Here is a 19,359-nt window from a genome sequence, read left to right on the forward strand (position 1 = left end):
TTTCTTATTTTTTAATTAGTTATTAGAAATCCAGGGATTATGTTTCGAACGGAATATATTTTTATATTAATTCTCACACTATTCACAAATAATAGTATTGTTGCTCAAAATGATTCCAAAATTTGTAAGTTCCTGAATCCAGTAAAATTTAAATTTTATTACTTTAATTCAATTTAAAATTAAAATATTCAATTAATATTTTTTTTTTACAAACAGATAAAATGTGTGTACCAAAAACATATTATCAAAATTGCTTAAGTATACTCGAAGATTCTATGATTCAAGGGATTAAAATCGAATGTATTGGAGGTAGAGATCGTTTCAATTGTTTAGAATTAATACAACAGGGTGAAGCTGATGTTATGTCAGTTGATATAGAAGATATTTATATGGCATATCAAATCGGTAATCAAGACTTTAAGCTTATTGCTGAATTTCGAACAAAAGATAAAAAGAAATGTAAGATATTTTTGCAATATTACAAATGGGTAAATAACAAAAAACAACAATTTGACAAATTTTATATCAGCTGAATTTCATTATGAAGCTGTGGCATTAATAAAGAAAACGTCCAAAATTAAGAAGTTAAATGATCTGAAGGGACTAAAATCATGTCATGCTGGATTTCATAGGAATGTCGGATATAGGGTAATTTATGAATATATGTATATCTAATAAAATGTAATTTTAAAAGGTTTTTGATTTAGATTCCACTTATGAAATTGGTACGCCACGGTTTGGTTAATTTTTCAAGGAATTCAACAGTTACAGCAATCGACAGAGAATTAAAAGCTTTATCAGAATTCTTTCCCCAATCTTGTCTTACTAGTACATGGTATTCACAATGTTTAGATATTGAAAAATATTTACGTGAGTTAAACTCAATTGTTAAATTCATAATTCAAAATTTTTATGAAAAAAATTTTTAAGGGAGAAAATATACAAATTTATGTGCTATTTGTGAAAATCCAAAACTATGCAAAAACAATGATCTTTATTCAGGTTATGATGGTGCTATTCATTGCTTGGATAAAGGTGACGGTGAAATTGCGTTTACTAAAACGTCTTCAGTGAAAAAATATTTTGGTGTATAAAAATATTGATATTCTTTTGCGTTTCAATACGCTCAAATTATTTATTAATATATTTGATTTTAGTTAACAAAAAATGATGCTGATTGCGCTGAAAATGATCACCCCGAAGAGTTTCAATTCCTTTGTGAAGATGGAAGTCGTAAACCAATTACAAGTCATGGTTGTTCATGGGTTAAAATTCCTTGGAAAGGTTATATAGCAAATGGAAAAGCTGTTCGGAGTAAACAATCGCTAGAGAATTTATTGCATTATTTAGAAATATTTTTTCAAAATGGTATAAAAAAAGATCATGAAGATATTGCAGAAGATCTTTTGATCGAATCAAATTTATTTTTACATAAGAAAAATGCTACCATTAAACCGAAAGAATATTTAAAAAAATCTGGATACAAAGAAGTTATTGAGTGGGATGGAGCATTTCAATATAAAATAAGGTTATGTATCGAAACAGAAATTGAGTTAGATAAATGCAAAACACTATCAATAGCTGCATTTTCAAGAGGTATTCGGCCACAAATTGAATGCTATCTTTCATTAGAGAAAAATTGTGGAAAAGATGTGGAAATAAATGGGAAAGCGGATGTTTTTATAGTAGCTGGAAATAAAGCTAAAGATTTTCGAAGGGAATATCCTAATTTATCACCACTACTTTTTGAACTTTTTAATTTTGAAGATTTATATGTTGCTGTTATTGATCCAAAATTATCAGCAGAAGAAATCAAAACACTTCCAATGTGAGTAGGTATTAGAAATATCAAAATATTTTATGAATAGATTGAATTTGAGACCCCAGTGATGAACATTCCTTATGTTTTTATACCCTGCACTTCGGGAAGGGTATATTAACTTTGGTATGGAGTTTTTAACTACTTCAAGGAGTCGTCTCCGGCATGGACATATATATATATATATTTTTGCTCAGCGTCAAATTCTGCGTCTATTTAGACATGCCCGTCTGTCCGATCGCACAATAACTTAAAAACGAATAATGCAATCGACACCAAACTTTCACGAGTTTTTCTTTTGTGCCAAGGACGAACCCTATCCATACAACTCAAAGAGTTTATTTTAAATATTTCAAAAACTAATAAAGGTATAAATATAAAATTTTGTGTACAACAACGAAAGTTGCAGGGTATAATTTAATCGGTTTATACCGACTGAAACGTTTTTACTTGTTTTCCATTAAATTTTTTGTGTTTCTTCTCAAAATAAAACGTAGAACGTTGTACTTTTTAATTTTATTAAATTTTAAACTGTTGAAATTTCATTCTTTGTTTAATTTTTTACTAGTTTCATGCATTTTTTTATTTTAGAAAGTTTGATAAATCAAAAAAAAGATCAAGGCAAGCTGCTACTTTATTGAGTTATATGCGTGGAGAAAGGCCACACTGTACAAGTCTTTACGAAAATACAACCGAAGACCGAATACAAATTGTTCACACGAAAGACCTTAATAATCATAAAGGTAAAATGCTATTATGCATGGAACAACACAAAATGGAAATTGATGATTATCAAAGTTGTATGATGGAAGTATTGTTACCAAATTTTGCATATACAAAAAAGAACATAACTAATAGTGAATTAAAAGAATATACACAAGTTTTTTCTTTAATACAAAAATATTTTGGACAATATGGAAAATATTCAGACGTTTTCGATTTATTTTCGGAATTTAAAGGCAATGAAGATGTAATTTTTCATGTATGTATAAAAAAATATTATTTTCAAAACTATATTTACAAATAAAAGGTAAATTTAAAATTTTTAGGATAACGCATCGGGTTATATTGACCCTGTAAATAACTTTAAAGGTTATTTTTCTACAATTGTTTTACAATATTTGTATGAAGAAGCATTGAATTGTTGAAGTTAATTAATATATATTTCAATATAAAAAACATAAATAATTTGATTTTATTTTTTTAATACAATTTCTTTATCTAAATTCCCAAATGAAAGTACATTTGTTTTGATAATATGTTATTCCAGTTGAATATTTAAAAATCTTAAATCTTATATCGAATGGTGAGCAAACTTAATAAAAAAAACATTTTTAAAAAGAATAAATTTCGGATTGTTTAAATAGAAGAATTTAACCTTGTGAACTTATGATCATAACGATTACTATAAATAACAATAATTATAAAGTCTTTAATAAGATAAGAGTTCAATATACTTTGTTATCATATAATTTCATATATTTTAAAATTTTAAAAGCGACTAAATTAGTTACTTTAATTAATTTATTAACTTCGGTTCACAATATTTTTCCTGAAGATTTTTAATATATTTTCTTTTTCGAAGATCAAACTTTGAATTCTTTAAGAAATATAAAAGAAGGGATTAAACTATAAGTTAAAAACCAATTAATTGTAAATACATAAAAAATAATTTAAATGAATTAATAAAGAATTATTATCAAAATTTTTAGAACTGAAGAATTTTTAAAATAAAAGTTAGAACTTAATTACACAAGCAAATATGACCCTTGTTTAAGTCAAAAATTAAACATATCATCCCTATAAATGGAAAATTTATAAAAAATTGTTACTTATCTATTGGAAGCGTAGGTTTTGAAATTTAGTGTGATTAGAATTAGATTGAACAAGAATTAGATTTAGAATTAAATTGAAATATCCAAAGAAATTTGAAAATTATTCAATAATTAAAAACAAAATACATTAGTTTAAATTTTTAAGAAACAAATTTTTTTTTTTATTTTTTATTTTTATTTAACTTACAGAATATTAATTAAGAATTAGTGAGAAAACGACTAACATAATAACAAATGAATACAATAATAGATAATAATAATTATAATAAGGTTTCGATTACATGTATAAAAGAAAAAAAGAAATTTTAATAATTATATATAATTTTATAAATTAATATTATCCTTAGATATTATAAAGAAATTAATTATTTTTCTTAACGCCGATCTAATTGTTTGACTTACAATTTTTGAGAATTACATATTTGTATTATAGTTATATGGCTTTATATATTGTTTTTTTTTTTTTTGTTTTTTTTTAATAAGTAATACTTAACATTTTGTATTGTGTTTAATTAATTACTTTATCATTTAAATCACTATCAAATTTTTATTATATTACTTAATAATTTTTTTACATTTTTAGTAAAAAAAAAATTATGATTTCCGATATAAATATTTCTAAAATTTCTAATTTGAATAAATTCATACAAGTTGCTTATAATTTTCTTTTTTTATTATAATATAATATTAAAATAATAATTATTATTTGTAAAATCACATTATATAATATATTGTAATAATAATTACGATTTTAATTAACTCATGTATTTTAATTATTTATATATTTTGAAGAAAAGCATTTACATAAACAATATTATATATAATTAATATTTATAATAGGCATTTATTGAAATAAACAAAAATTATAAATTATTTTCCTTATCTCTTAAATTCACGTAATTTTCAAGGTAGTATTTATAAAAAAGAAAACACCATTCTTTTAAAATGGTTTCTTAGTGTTTTATTCGGAATTTATTTGTACTGTCTTTATTCATATACATTTTTAATAGACTATTATTTTTTATCCTATTAATTTTTATTAACTTGTGTTTAGTTTTCTTTTTCAATACGTTTGATATTATAATTTTTAGATTAATGAATTGACTTTCAATTCTCTTGAATTATAAAAAAAAATTTTTGTTTTATTATAAAACCATTTTTGTTTTTTCATACAAATTTTTTCATTTCGTATTACAAATTTTTATCTGATCAAAATTATTACATTAAGTAAGCAATTAAGTTGTAAGCCAAATGCTATCAAAAAGATTTCGACTGCATACATCATTTTGATAAAGGAATACCTTATACTCTAAATCTTTGTACAGAAGCACAATGAGAATGGAATCAAATCACAAAATAAACAAAGTGCACGCACGTAATTTCGAATATTTTATTATTATATTCAGATCAATTTAAGAACTCTAGCACATTGGAAGGACAATTTACAATATCTTGTCAGAGAATTTTTTTAATTTTCAATTCAAAACACGATTTATGTTCAAAGTTGTTTATTCCAAATGCAAAAGTTAATTTTCATATTTTAAATCATATAATATTTTTTACGATTTGAATTAGTTTTAGTAATAATAATAAATTTGTTAAAATAATTTTTCAATTGTTATTAAAAATTTCTCAATTACTTTTTTTCTCAATTACTTTAATTTCTCAATTACAAATAATCTTTATTAATTATTATGCTACATTTTTTTCTAAATCTGAAAAAAAAGCACTTCACAAAATAATTTTATAAGAATTTTGTAATAATCGATTTTTCAAAACAGCGATTAAATGAATTTATCAAAAGAATATTATTGTTTGAATTTTTGCACAGCTTATTTTAGCATAGTTCTATAATTAAAAGTTATCAATTAAACGAATTGGTATGAAAGTTTTTGAGATAAGCGTTCTTATTTTAATTTTGTTTATTCCAAATTACATAAAATGCTATTCAATTTTTTTTTGTATTTTTTCTGATCATTAACTCATATTTTCTAATCAATTCAAAATATTTATATTTTTTTTTATTACTAATTCTATAAATTCTTCGATTATAATATAAGATCACCGTAGGATTATCATTGTTATGTTTCTGAAATTGTTATTGTTTTACTACTAAATTATGTTCTTTTTATTTCATATTTAATTAATTTTGAATTTTTAGATTTGTTTAATGCATTTCAAAATGTGGGTATTAGTATTGTGTCCTTTGGATTTGGTTTTTGTGTTAAAAATCTTATTACGTTTCTATAATTTATTTGTTTAATTATTTTCATCAGTTTCAGTCTCATTTTCGTCTGTTTTATTATTAGGATCACTCTCATCATCAGTATAATCTTCATCGTGATTATGTGTTACAGTACGAGGTGTTGCTGGCCTTGTATGCGGTACTACAGTTGATCCAATAATTTCGTTATTAATTGCTTTATCAGTGCATATAGCTGACGCTCCTGATTCAGAAATGCAATTTTCCTAAAATTTTTAAGAATAATTTTAAAAATTTGGTTTTAAATTTATTAAATTACATAAAATGGTATTGTATAAAAATAAATATAAAAATCATTTGAATTAAGACTGGATAAAACACATAAATGAAAATTTATTGGGCTGAAAAATCCCGATTTACCGATGTTTTTATAAATAACAAAAATTTACCTTATTAATATTAGTATTTTGTACACTATTTACTGCAGCAATTGAATTCTCGTTGTTTTGTTGTTGTAAGTGTGTTGAACCTAAATCAGTTGCTGATGTACTACTAATACTACCATTTAATTTTGGCCTTGTTCTTTGAATTGGTGGTGTTTCCATTGTAAATCTTTGTTCATGTGCTACAGTAGATTCATGCGGTAATAGCATGGCTGGAGCACGGAACATATATGAAAACGGATAATAAATTAAATTTAAAAATGTGGCCGCATATAAATCGGCATATCTGACAACTTGACTTGAAAAGAATGTTTGCCTTGAACCAGAACGAAATAGAGAACCCATCATACCATATGATAAATCCATTTTATGTGTTACATCTCGTATTGCTGAACGTAATTTTGAAATATCAGGTTTCTCTGTTGCACTTGAATCTAAATTTCTAAAAAAAACAAATAAATTAGGATTAAAATATTACAGGTTTAAATAAAATATTTACTTTTTTATGACTTACTTGTACATATCACCTAGCCTGACATCTAATTGTTGTAATTCAGCAAATAATTGACATTTATCTGTCCAAACATGTAACTCTTGTACTAATTCGGGTACAATTAAAAATGTACGCCAGCCTCGAATTTTCTTTGATTTTAATATATCACCAAATATATGATCACCTACATAAAGAACATCTTTACCTTTAGCATTAATTAATGATGTAAATACATCACAAGATCCACCAGCATACACCTTAAAAATTAAATTTTGTTTCAATACTTTTTATATTCTATAATTTTCTTTCTATACCTGGCCTTGTTGTAATGGTCCAACATGTGTACCAATCTTTAATGCTCCAGTTTCAGTATTAACTTGCCTTAAAATTGTACCTTCACCAAAAAATAATGGTTTACGTGCATCTACAACTATAATATCAAAATATGATTTCCAATCACGTGCAGGTTCTCCAGGTAAATCAAATAAAAATGACATTATTGTATCGGTATATATATAATCACTATTTGTTAAAATAAATGTTTTTGCTCCAGATTCTCTTATACGTGATAATACCATTGGAAGTCGTGGATCTTTTTTGACATATTCATCGAGTTTCTACATAAATAAAGTAATGACAATTATAAGTTTTGATTGTATGCAATTAAATAAAAATTTCATTTCATTACCTCAATTGTTTTTGCTTTTAGATCACCTTGAATATGCACAAAATCAACAGCTCTTCTAACATCTTGAAATATTGACTTAAAAGACATATATAATTCACCACATCGAACTCCAGTACGTTCTCGTCTAAAAATCAATATGAAAAAAAAAAATAAAAATAATTAGAAACATTTTAAAGGAAAAACAGAAAAAAATCAAAGAACAAACACTTTTAAAAATCATTAAATTTATTTTTGAAGTAAAATTTTTTCCCCACATTATCTAATCACGTACATTTTACGTTAACATAATGTTTTAGTAAAAAAGAACACAAAATGAATTTGCGTTCTTACTAATGCTATTAAGTTGTTAAAGTAATAATAATAATAACAATAATCAACCTGGAAGCTAAGAATGAGAAGTTGAACGTACTCTCTTCTTACATCTGAATATTATATACATAGATAGATCATATCATTTGGAGTAGAAAAATCTTGTAATCGAAGAAAATTGTAAAAAAAAATTAAACGATTCTCTTTAATGGCACGCATACCCTGAAGAAAAATTCAAAGTGAAATTTAGCTCCAGTTCATCTTTAAGCGTTGTGTTATGCAAGGAAATATTTAAAACGTTAGATTAAATTGAAATATATTCAAAATAAATTTTGTATTTTTTTGAAATTTAAGTTTAGGATTTTATGGAATATATTGCATATTTTTTCCACAGAAAAATTAAAAAAATTGTTGGGTTTCATTTGTAAATAAAACAGTGATTTTATTATGCATGAGTAAAAAGTAATCTTTAGGCGTTAAATATGGAATATTTTATAGAAATAAGTGGTGGCAACCGCTATAGAACTCCTCATTAAGAACATTATTAATACAACTCTATGACGCAATGAAACTGGGGTATGACTATCTATGATATCACGCACTAGTGCTATGCTCCTCCATGAAGAACGGAAAAAAATGCCGTCTGAATACAATCTACAATCTAATGATTACAAACCTAAAATTATTACCATTATATAACATGTCCAAGAATGTTTTAACATTTTGCCATTTAGTGCTGTCATAAGACTTTCAATTTAGCGATTCAAAATATTTTTTTTGCACAAGTATGTACCTAAATTCCATAAATCTTTCCTAGCAATAATTTTTAGAAGTCGTACAACTAAATCCAGTAACTTTAAATAAAATCGTTGTAGTGGTTTAATAGCTTCAAACAACTTGGTTGACACATTTCACTTACATGTAAGTTGGGAAGCTCACATCCAACTCCTTGATTATATGTACATCCCCGGGTATTTTTTCGGGACCCGGATGGTATAAGTGAGACATAAGAGAGCTATAATTAGTTATGGTTGGCTGCAATTATTAGAGAAGCTCATATTTCTCTTACGTAATTTACAATTAGTAAATTTAATAGAAGTGCCGTTTTCCTTAAGAGAAATTTTAGAAGAGATCATGTTTTCCTTTCTGTTTTTGAAATTCTTCTGTTATTTTTACTACCGTTTTTCCATTTGAAATTAGATAATTATTGCTTTCTATTTGAATATAGAGGAAAAGTGAAAGTAATTATTATTGTCACAAGCTTACAAAAATATTTTACAATTATTTTAAAAATATTTATTCAAAATTCTTTGTTGTGAAATAATTTTATTGTTTCAGATGATTTTCAACAAATTTTATGATTTTAAAATTTTGTAAAATTTTTGTAAAATTTAAATAATGGCACGATTTTGTAATTTACATTCATTATAACAATTAATGATTCTAAAATGTACACGGGTATTATTTTGAAAAATATTTTTTTCTGATTTCTATTTTAAGCAAAAACGTTCTTCATTTTAATATTTTGACAAATTTTTTGAATAATTCGCTAGAATAATAAAATTGACTGTAAAGTTAAAAAGATTTTCATATAATAAATTATCGTATATAAAAATAAAGAATTCAAGTAATAAATTTCAATTATTTCAAAATTTAAATGTATAACAAAGGTATAATTTGAGGATAATGTGACTATTATGTGAAAATTACAAGGTATATGTATAAAAAATGGTAGATTTAATATTGAATATTAAGTTAAATAACATGGAATTACTTAATTTTTTTTATATATTTACTGGTAGTGATTGACTCTTTAAAAATGGCACTTGTAAATTTGTAATTCAGAAAAGGAGATTTTAAAGAGCTGTTAAATTATTTATGCATTTCGAAAAATTTGATTTTAAATTAAGAATATTGAATTCTTTAAAAATTTCAATCTCGAGCGTTAAAAAGTGAACTATTTAACGACTCACTGCCCGGGATTCTTAACTTTGTCCACTTGAAATTTTCATAACAAATTTTTCATTCAGAAACCACATGGAAGACACATGGTTAATTTTCTCTTCTAATCAATTTATAATTAAATTTCTTTCTGATATAATTCTCAAATTCTCATTCTCAATTATTAAAATATTATAAAATTATCAGAACACATAAAATATCAACTTCACAAATATCAGTGCTTCTTTTGATCTCACGATTATGTAAATTCAGTTTTGATTTTCTGATCATGTGAAGTTTTAACTCAATTAAAAATAATTTACTTATATAATTATTAAATAAAATCAGTTTACTCGATTCACGTACGAAAAAGGATCTTGAGGAAATTCATTTTATTTTTATTTTAAATTAAAACAAGCACGAAATCAATGTTTAATATTTTCGGTTCATCCATATGAACTTTTAATTCATACTGAGATTACACTTAATATGATTAAATTTTTATAACAAAATATTAAAATTTTTTATCATAATACCTAATTTTAAAGTTTACCTACATATATTTCCATTAAAAAAAAAAAAAAGAAAAACAACGTTAGACAAAAGGTGTAATAACTTCAGAAGGTTAAAGCCCTTATTATAATTCCATTTTCATAAGAGAAAAATTTAATACATAAATTTAAACAACAACAAGATCATATTTATATAAGATTTAACTGGCAATTTTCAAATACCTTGAACAATATTTTGAATTTGATAGGTGGATCTATAGGTGGTTGTAACTTTTAAAAATTTAATAAATTACGCCCTTTAATATTGAATTAAAGGCAAGAATTATTACAGTATGAAAAATTTGAGTGAACCGCAAACGCATCCTATTCCTATTAAACGAACTATTAGCAAAACATATTTCTTATTTTGAATCAAAAATGTAAATGATAGAATTTGTTGACTATTCCAGCTAGAATATTTGGAACAAAAGCTGCTCCAAATCTCTTTTGAAACAGAAACAAAAATTTTCTTAACTAAAAATATGAATTTCAAAGATTGCTTATATAAAGATAAATTTTAACTTTCTTTGGTCATGAAAAAATAAATACATGTGTAAGGTGCCCCAGTGTAATAACGCCTGGCTAAGAGAAAATTATTAAAAAAATATCCAATTTATTTTTATAGCGTTAATGTATTTTCAAAAAATCTGATGTGGTTAGCACATAACCTACCTATTGTATCGTATTGTCGGTAAAAATGATGTCTTTTTTAACCATCTATCCCGAAATAAGGCGTTCACAAAAAAAACTTTTAAATTTGGCCTTACTAAAAACTTAGTGTGTATAATAAGTCCTACTCCTAAAATACTCCAGTTTTAACTAAAAAAACATAATATTATAGAAACTAAACCAAAAATTTTTAAGTTAGAAAATTGTATTTTTTAATATTTTCCTTAAATTTTGTTTTCCGAACTTAGGCTTTTGATGAATAAACCTTTGTTAACCGCTTATACCAATATAATTGATTGTTTTCTTGCCGTTTAAAATTTGTGATTCTTAGTCAATATTTTAAGTTTCGAACAAAGTCAGTGATTAAAGAATTAAAGTGCACTCTGAATTTTTCCGAAAAAGTTTTTAATAGGCAAAATTTTTGTTGTTGAGCTAAAAGGACGATTTATCATCATATTTATTTGATGATAATATAATATAACATAATCATATTTATTTGATGATATTTATAATCTAACATAATTTGAATTTTCCAAACTTTTATGTTTAAGTTTAAGAAATCTTTACAATTCTATGAAGTTTTATATTTAAATAAAATGTATGCAAGAAAAAACATGTGTATGAACAGATCTCTATAAATTAGTAACTAAAAGAAAGTTTTTGGTCTGTTTTTCGACATTCAGGCCTTATCAGCTGGTAGGCTTTATTATCCCGAGGTACCTTATATATAATTTTTTTACAGATTAAGAAAACGTTATTTAAAAGAATGTTATAACGAACGATCGATCTCATATCGGTAAATATAAATTGAAAATACACAAACAATCACAAAATCATCAGCCAAGCATCATTTATTAGATCCTTGGTTTTACTGTCTTACTCTCAGCCACTTCATATTCCGTTCCCAGTACAAACGTTTTTACTCTACACACCTAATAAATTGTCCCATTTCTTTTTGATTACTTTGAAAAAATATGAACAGTAACTTGTATAAAGTCAAAAGGTTTAATCAAAAAGTTGAAACCGAAAAAGTTGAGTTTTATTTTTCGTTACTTTATTTAAAAAATTAATTTCTTGAAAGATTTACATTAAACTGAAAAAGGTATAAGCTTATAATTTATAAAAATTAAATTTCAATTCTTTACTATACTTTAATATTTTTGTTAATGGTTATTAGATAAACTTACCCAGTATATTCTTTACTGTTTGTAAAGAAATCCACTAAACATGCCAACAAATATGTTTCAGGTAAATTAAAAAGTGTATTTAAAACATAGACACGTGATTCATCCAATTTTAAAAATTTATTCGGATAAAGTTCATAAACTTGGGAACTGAAAGAAAAACAAAAAACATATAGAGCTTATCAAATAAAAATTTTGGTTAAAAACTTACAATATACATTCATACGCATATGTTAAAAAATATTATTCACAAGGATCATTGATGATGAAAAGGAGTGAAATTAAAAAACAATATTAAAAGATATTTTTCCTTAGTCTCAATTTCTAAAAATTTTTCTTCTGAAAGCGCTTTTCGCTCTTCACCTTAATTTTAAGGTATTATAAATTTTTCTGTTAAACTGGCGCTTAAGCAATTAACGTGGTCTATTAAAATCTATCCAAAATTATGGATTAAAGCACTTTTCAAAACCTAGACCCATAATTAAGTACAATTCATTAATTCTGAGTCTCTAAACAATTCAGAAAAAAAGAATTTTAAACAGACCTTTTATGTTCCCCAGGAATTATTAATTAAATTTTTAATAAATCCAACAAACCTCAGAATTATCGAATAAATTAGATTTGAGATTGCATACACAAAAAAAAAAAATTGCATATACAATTTGATATTCGCAATTAGCGCTTCAAATACAAGTGACTTCTGTATGATTCAAGGCGAATTCGTATAAGTTAATAATTTTGTATTATTTAAATACGATTAATGTGAATTCATTATATATACCTGACATATGAGAACTAACAATTTTTGACACCAATAACAGTTATGAAAAGTTCAGCTTAAGAGTTTTAATTGCCGAATTGTGTATATATAGTTACACAATATTGTTGCAATACAAAAGTAAAAACTAATGGCTCATTTTGAAACAAAATTTAAATTTTCAGTTCGTTACTTAATATAATTTGAATACAATCACATTGGCAACCCCATTTACTATACGAAATATCAATAACAATACTGATAAGACTTAGACTTTTTCATTGTGAATGAGTTCAAGGAATAACTCTTCTTATTTTCATTTTAAAAATAAATTTTTAATTCATATTTTTCTTGTAGAAGCATTAAAAAATATTGAAGTGTAATACCATTAAAAATATTATTAATTTCTCATTATTATACCGTATAATTATATTTTTATTTCAATTAATTGAAATAACATACTTTGCTTCAAAACTAACTTTGTTTCACAGAATTTTTCTCAATATAGAATTTTGCAAATAATATAAGGTGTTTAATTTCAATGTCAGTATAAGAGTTATATGATTGTAGCACATTTATAATATTAAATGTAGTTTAATGTTCAAAAAAAAAATTATATTCAAGGCCAATGTGTAAATTTGAAATGCTTAATATAATGTTTACCTACACAAATTGAAATCCTTATAAAATTTTGCATGTACTCAATCAGTTCAAATGCTCATGTATAGTACAAGACCAGTCTATTCTAATATAGATTCTCTTACACAATATTTAAAGAAAATTATTTTTTTAATTTTTTAGTATTTATTTGCAATCATCAAAAATCCTTGCTGGCATAAAACCTTGTGCGTATATTTTAATATTATATAATAAATTGTTCGTAATAAATCTTAAGATACTTACTGTTTAAGAAATTCAAATCCATGTACACATACCAATATATTACCATAGGCATCAACTTTTAATAAATTACCATACAGTGTGTCAAACCATAAGCCACGAACTGGAAATGATGGATCATATTCAAATTGTAATATTTCTTTTGGATAACCCATAGCAACTAAACGTTCTTTAACTAAATCAAAGCCCATTTGTTCGTATTGTGGCGACTTATATTCTATTAAAAACATAATAATGGAAAAGAAGAATAAAATAATTTAATTGTATACATTTAAAATTAATTGAAAACTTTTGAGAAAAAAAAATATTAAATCTGATTAAAATAAAATACGCAAAGAAAATATAAGGGTAGTCCTATTATGAATTCCGTTAAAAAATTTGTATACTATGAATTAGATATTTTGTTTTTAATACTTTTACGAGGGTCACTATTTATATTTCGGGTCCTGGCAATACTAGTGCTGCCAGGTGCAATCTGACACTTCCATTGGAAAGTTTGACATTTTTTAGGACAACTTCACTCAGAACGTTTTGTCATTCGAGCGCGAATTGTTTTGTTTACAGTGACTTGAAAAATTCATCTCGGTCAAAAAATGGAATTGTCCCGTGAAAATTTTCGTGCGATGATTTTTTACAAATTTCGGCGCGGATTATCGAGACAAGAGTGTCTCGATCAACTTGTTTCGGCTTTTGGTGATGAAGCACCATCAAAAACCACTGTAAATCGCTGGTACCAAGAGTTTGGTTTCGGACGCCGTTCACTCCAGGATGAATTTCGTGAAGGTCGGCCAATTTCGGTCGTTTTGCCGGAAACCATCGATGCTGTGCGCGAAATGATAATGATGGACCGGCATGTGACATACTGTGAGATTGAGGCATCCTTGGGCATTAGTTCCACCAGCGTACATAAGATATTGCATGAACATCTTGCCGTGAAAAAGGTGTGTTGTCGATGGATCCCAAAAAATTTGACGATTGCACAAAAGAAGGCTCGTGTCGATTGGAGCAAAGAAATGTTGTAAAAATTCAATCGCGGTGCGTCAAAAGACGTTTATAAGATAGTCACAGGTGATGAATCATGGATCTATGCATGTGAGCCCGAAACGAAACAGCAATCGACCGTATGGGTGTTCCAAGACGAGCCAAATCCAACAAAAGTTGTTCGTGGAAGAAGCACATCGAAGCAAATGATCGCGTTTTTTTTTTGGTATAACCGGTCATGTGGCCACAGTTCCTTTAGTGGAACGTAGGACGGTCAATTCTGAATGGTACACCACCATCTGTTTGCCGAAAGTTTTCGAAGAAATAAGGAAAACAAACAAGCGCCGGCGAATCATTCTTCATCATGACAATGCAAGCTCTCACAAATCAGCTGAAACAATGGACTATTTGAGCACTCAAAATGTCGAATTGATGGGTCATCCGCCGTACAGTCCTGATTTAGCACCCAATGACTTCTTCTTATTCCCTCACATCAAAAAAAAATGCGTGGACAACGATTTTCAACACCTGAAGAAGCAGTCGATGCGTTCAAAAACCATGTTTTGGAGGTGTCTCAATCGGAGTGGAAAAAGTGCTACGAAAATTGGTTTCAGCGCATGCAAAAGTGTATTGATCTTCATGGGGAATATTTTGAAAAACAATGAAACCATTTCTAATGATGTTTGTTTTTTATTGCTAGACCCGAAATATAAATAGTGACCCTCGTATTACAACATAAGGAGAGCTAATGGTTAAAGAGGCGGAATAAATGTATTGAAATTTCTACTGAGTCAATTTTTTAATTTAGTCAATTCTACTCAAATAATTTACTACTTTAGTTTTGCTTCTATGTCGAAACTCTCCTGAATATTAATAACGATTAAACTCATTTTGGGAAAAAATATAATAAAATTTTAATTATGAACAACTTACCAGCCAATGTATAATCCATATCGAATCCATAGAATTTAATATTTTCTAAATGTAAGGATCTATTAACGAATATCCTGCAAATAAAAAAAAAAAAAATAAATAAGTTATTAAACAAAAATTTAGAAATATTTTTAAAAAATTATTTAAATGAAAAAATTTGAATTAAAATTTAATTTACTGGCTTTAACTGAAGTTTTCAATTGAATTCGGAATTAATAAGCGAGACAAGATACTCAGCTAACCTAGATTAAAAAAAATATTAAAATTTCTCATTACACAATTTATAACATAATTTTCATTAGTAGTACTTTTAAAAAAAGTACGAACTACGGAATAAATTGCGAATCCAGATTTCCCATATAAATTGCCGATCAATATTCAAACATATTTCGCGGTCTCTAAATCAGAAACTTCTATAATATTCACAAATATATAATTTTAGAATCATAATTTTTGTAATTATATGAATTGGTTTTAATTTGGTATAAATTAATTGAAGTATCCATAATTAAAAGTGTGCTATTCAAACCCCTTATATGCTGACTACAGGTGTATAAGTAGTATATATATTTTACGGTCTTTATTTGTAAGTTTAAATAAATTTACTAAAGATCATTATTTCTAAATTTATTTTATTTATGTTCTTAACAATAAAACGTATTCAATTATAAATAATGTCATTTAAGTTAATGAAAAAATAAATTGAAATCAAAATATCTTGTTGTATTTAACCTTCATAAAAATGGTCCCTAAATTTAAAGTTCATTGCCTTCTATTAAAATTTTTCCATAATATTTATTTATTTTAAATTAAAATTCAATAATATTATTGTATAAGTATACTCGTGTTCAATAACATTCCCCTTCCATTAAGAAATATAAAAAATTTACATAAAAAAATGTAGATAAATTGTTATAAAAAATTTCTTCCTTTTCACCGTATAAAACCTGAACACACAATACGAGTATAAGAAAAACAAAAGTGTATTGACAGCAAAATGAAAATTATCTTGTATGTAAGAGAAAGAATATGTAGTGGCTTTAGTTAAATTTTAGAAGTTTTTAAAATGATTTTCATAAAATTTAATAAAAAAATAAAATTTATTGACTCCTAAATGTATGCAACATGTACACATGTTGAGTTGAAAATCCCAATTTAAATTTTGATTTGTTTTTAATACACGAATAGTTAGTTTGGTTTTAATCACAATTTACATGAAAAGGGTTATCCATCAGACATGAGTTTGAATTAAATTTTCAATTTTGTATTTATTTGTATTTTTTATTTTTGTATTCTAACAAAATTTTTAAGAATAATAAAAATATACAGTAAGAGTTTTCTATAATAAACGTATTTAAGGGGAAAGAAGGATGTAACGGAGACAACTGAAAAAAATATTCTACGCAGCGTATTGGACCTAGGGTTATACACAAAATCAGTGCTTTATTAAAAATAAGAATTATATTTCATTAGAACTTAAAGTCGAAAAGTCGCAATCATACAATTTTCGATTACATTTATTTTATTATACTACCAGGTTAGTAATAATCATACAACATTATATTGTTAATTTAGATAAATATAGTAAAATAAGCTATACTGTTTTCCTTTTCCAAAAAGCTAATTGTTCTTAATTTTTGGATTTTTCTTGGAAAATGTGTTTTTATTCTACAGTTAAAATGTTTGTTCGATAAAACTTCAAACTTGTTGCATATGCACAAAACTTTTGTATGATTAAAAACTGAACCAATAAGTTCTAAATGTAGTACATTTTCCCTGATGAAGTGAAATTAATTCATTTTACAAAAGCACGATTATTGCATACATGCAATTTTTACTTCTGCAACTGTCTGATTGCTTATTTGTATTCCATAGGTTTATATTCAAGCGTGCATACTGTATAATTGCATGCAAATAAGCAATCAAACGGTTTGTAATTTTTTGCAACTAATGGTAATTTTTAGTTAACCCAATCGATTTAAATTGAAGCAAGAGTTTACTTGCTTAGATATGCGCACAACGGTTTTACAATCAAGCAATAATTGCAAAAATAAAAATTGTATGTCTGTCTTAGCCCTTATTAAACGAATTTTAAAAACATCGCACATTTTCACATTCTTTAACAAAAACAAAAAAATTATTCAAAATTTAAAAGACCAGTTCCACTTATCGAATACTTACTGTAAATACTTTTATTTTCAATAATAAAAGTAGCTGCCATACTGTTTACTCTTTAAATATCGTCTGCTACACTTTTTTTTTTTGTACTGCATTAGAATATTTTTTAAGGATTAAAATATAAAACGATTTTCCATATTTAATTCAGAAAATAAAAAAAAAAGAAAGGTAAAATTGATTCGCTTGCACTGATTAAAATTTCATCTGTAGCTAGTCAATGTTTTCGAAAAATAAATCCTGCCTTTTTTAATAATTTCTGATTTCACTTCGTTTAACAGTAATTAAATTCGACAAGCTTATACGCATATTTCTCTTTTACAATTCAGAAGATAAAAAACAAGCAAAAACTTTTTCGATTTATTTTCAATTTAAATGCATTTTAATAATAGAAAACTTTAAATTAAAAATTAAAAAGGACTAAGTAATTATTTTGAAAAAAAAGGACAACTTTAATCATTTGTTTTTATATTTTTCAATTAACAAAGGTGTCCATATTAACTAAATTGCGAATTCGAATTAAATTGAGTTGCAAAAAATAAAACTAGAATTTAATTGTTTTTATAGACAATACTCGTATTAATATTGCCGTCAAACTTAAAAACAGCAAGATTTTAATAAAAAGAAATGCAAATGTCCAACTTTTACTACAAATTTGAATGGATTTTTATTTCTAAGCAAATAATTTGAAATCTCACTTTTTTTCCATATAGATTCTCGCGTAACGTTTTGTATGATCAAGAATGAATAATAAAAGGCTTAAAAGAGCCATAATCAATATACCGTTCGCTAAATAAGGTTGCACTATGTTATAAATGCAGTATGATTTATGCACAATTTATGCAGTATAAAGCAATCAACATTATACTAATGGTATGACAATTCGTGACATTGGAGTGAGAAGGTTATTATCTCATAGCATGAGAACAATTGTAAAGAGAAATAGTGAAACTTTTAAGCACATTTTTTGCTCAGTATTTTTTTATGGAAGATCATGTAGTCATAATTTTCAAATTCATAATTCGCAATCCATAAGTTCTCTAAACCCCATACTCAATCCTTCATTCTATTATTAAAAATGAATTCTATAAATTGAAATTTTAATTTACCCATGCCATAAGAATATTCTCGAATATTTATGCCTAACGATAATTGAATTAAGAAATATCTATAATTAGAATTACACATTTTGTTTCCAGACTACGCCTGAGCTTACACAAATATACGCAATTCTCTATATATTTTTTTCATTTCCACAATTTGAAAACGTAAAATAATATCTACAAAAACAATTCAGGGGGCATATCCTTAAAAAATATAAAAAATAAATTTTTACCGAAATTTTGTTATAATTTAACACTACTTGTTGAAAATTTTTCATTCATTAAAAAATGTTTTGAATCGTTCCCTATCGTTTAACGCGTAAAAAAATCCATTCAAATAAATTTCATTATGTTCCTTAAACTTTGACTAAAAAT

The 19,359-nt window shown here is 25.5% G+C and overlaps 2 protein-coding genes across 13 annotated transcripts in view; one reads left to right on the forward strand and one right to left on the reverse strand.

Moving 5' to 3' along the window:
* The first annotated feature begins 37 nt into the window (after window positions 1-37).
* Window positions 38-2,988, forward strand: LOC129619098 (transferrin-like). The gene is made up of 8 exons (XM_055534183.1): window positions 38-124; window positions 217-459; window positions 530-648; window positions 708-870; window positions 931-1,088; window positions 1,158-1,828; window positions 2,411-2,801; window positions 2,869-2,988. The coding sequence occupies exons 1-8, from the start codon at window positions 40-42 to the stop codon at window positions 2,965-2,967; spliced, it is 1,929 nt and encodes a 642-aa protein (XP_055390158.1). The 5' UTR covers window positions 38-39; the 3' UTR covers window positions 2,968-2,988.
* A 1,967-nt stretch (window positions 2,989-4,955) lies between these two features.
* LOC129618696 (cytosolic purine 5'-nucleotidase) overlaps window positions 4,956-19,359 on the reverse strand; it is a 120,877-nt gene continuing 106,473 nt past the window's right edge. For all 12 annotated transcript variants that reach the window (XM_055533619.1, XM_055533616.1, XM_055533618.1 and 9 more), the window contains 8 exons: window positions 15,707-15,780; window positions 13,796-14,009; window positions 12,139-12,285; window positions 7,482-7,605; window positions 7,108-7,410; window positions 6,815-7,050; window positions 6,307-6,742; window positions 4,956-6,123 (listed from right to left, as the gene is read on the reverse strand). In XM_055533619.1, coding sequence (XP_055389594.1) covers window positions 5,914-6,123; window positions 6,307-6,742; window positions 6,815-7,050; window positions 7,108-7,410; window positions 7,482-7,605; window positions 12,139-12,285; window positions 13,796-14,009; window positions 15,707-15,780 — 1,744 coding nt within the window. In that variant the 3' untranslated portion in view covers window positions 4,956-5,913. The remainder of the gene's footprint in view (window positions 6,124-6,306; window positions 6,743-6,814; window positions 7,051-7,107; window positions 7,411-7,481; window positions 7,606-12,138; window positions 12,286-13,795; window positions 14,010-15,706; window positions 15,781-19,359) is intronic.

Source organism: Condylostylus longicornis, unplaced genomic scaffold, assembly GCF_029603195.1.
Source record: "Condylostylus longicornis isolate FDR11 unplaced genomic scaffold, ASM2960319v2 ptg000010l, whole genome shotgun sequence".
NCBI lineage: Eukaryota > Metazoa > Arthropoda > Insecta > Diptera > Dolichopodidae > Condylostylus > Condylostylus longicornis.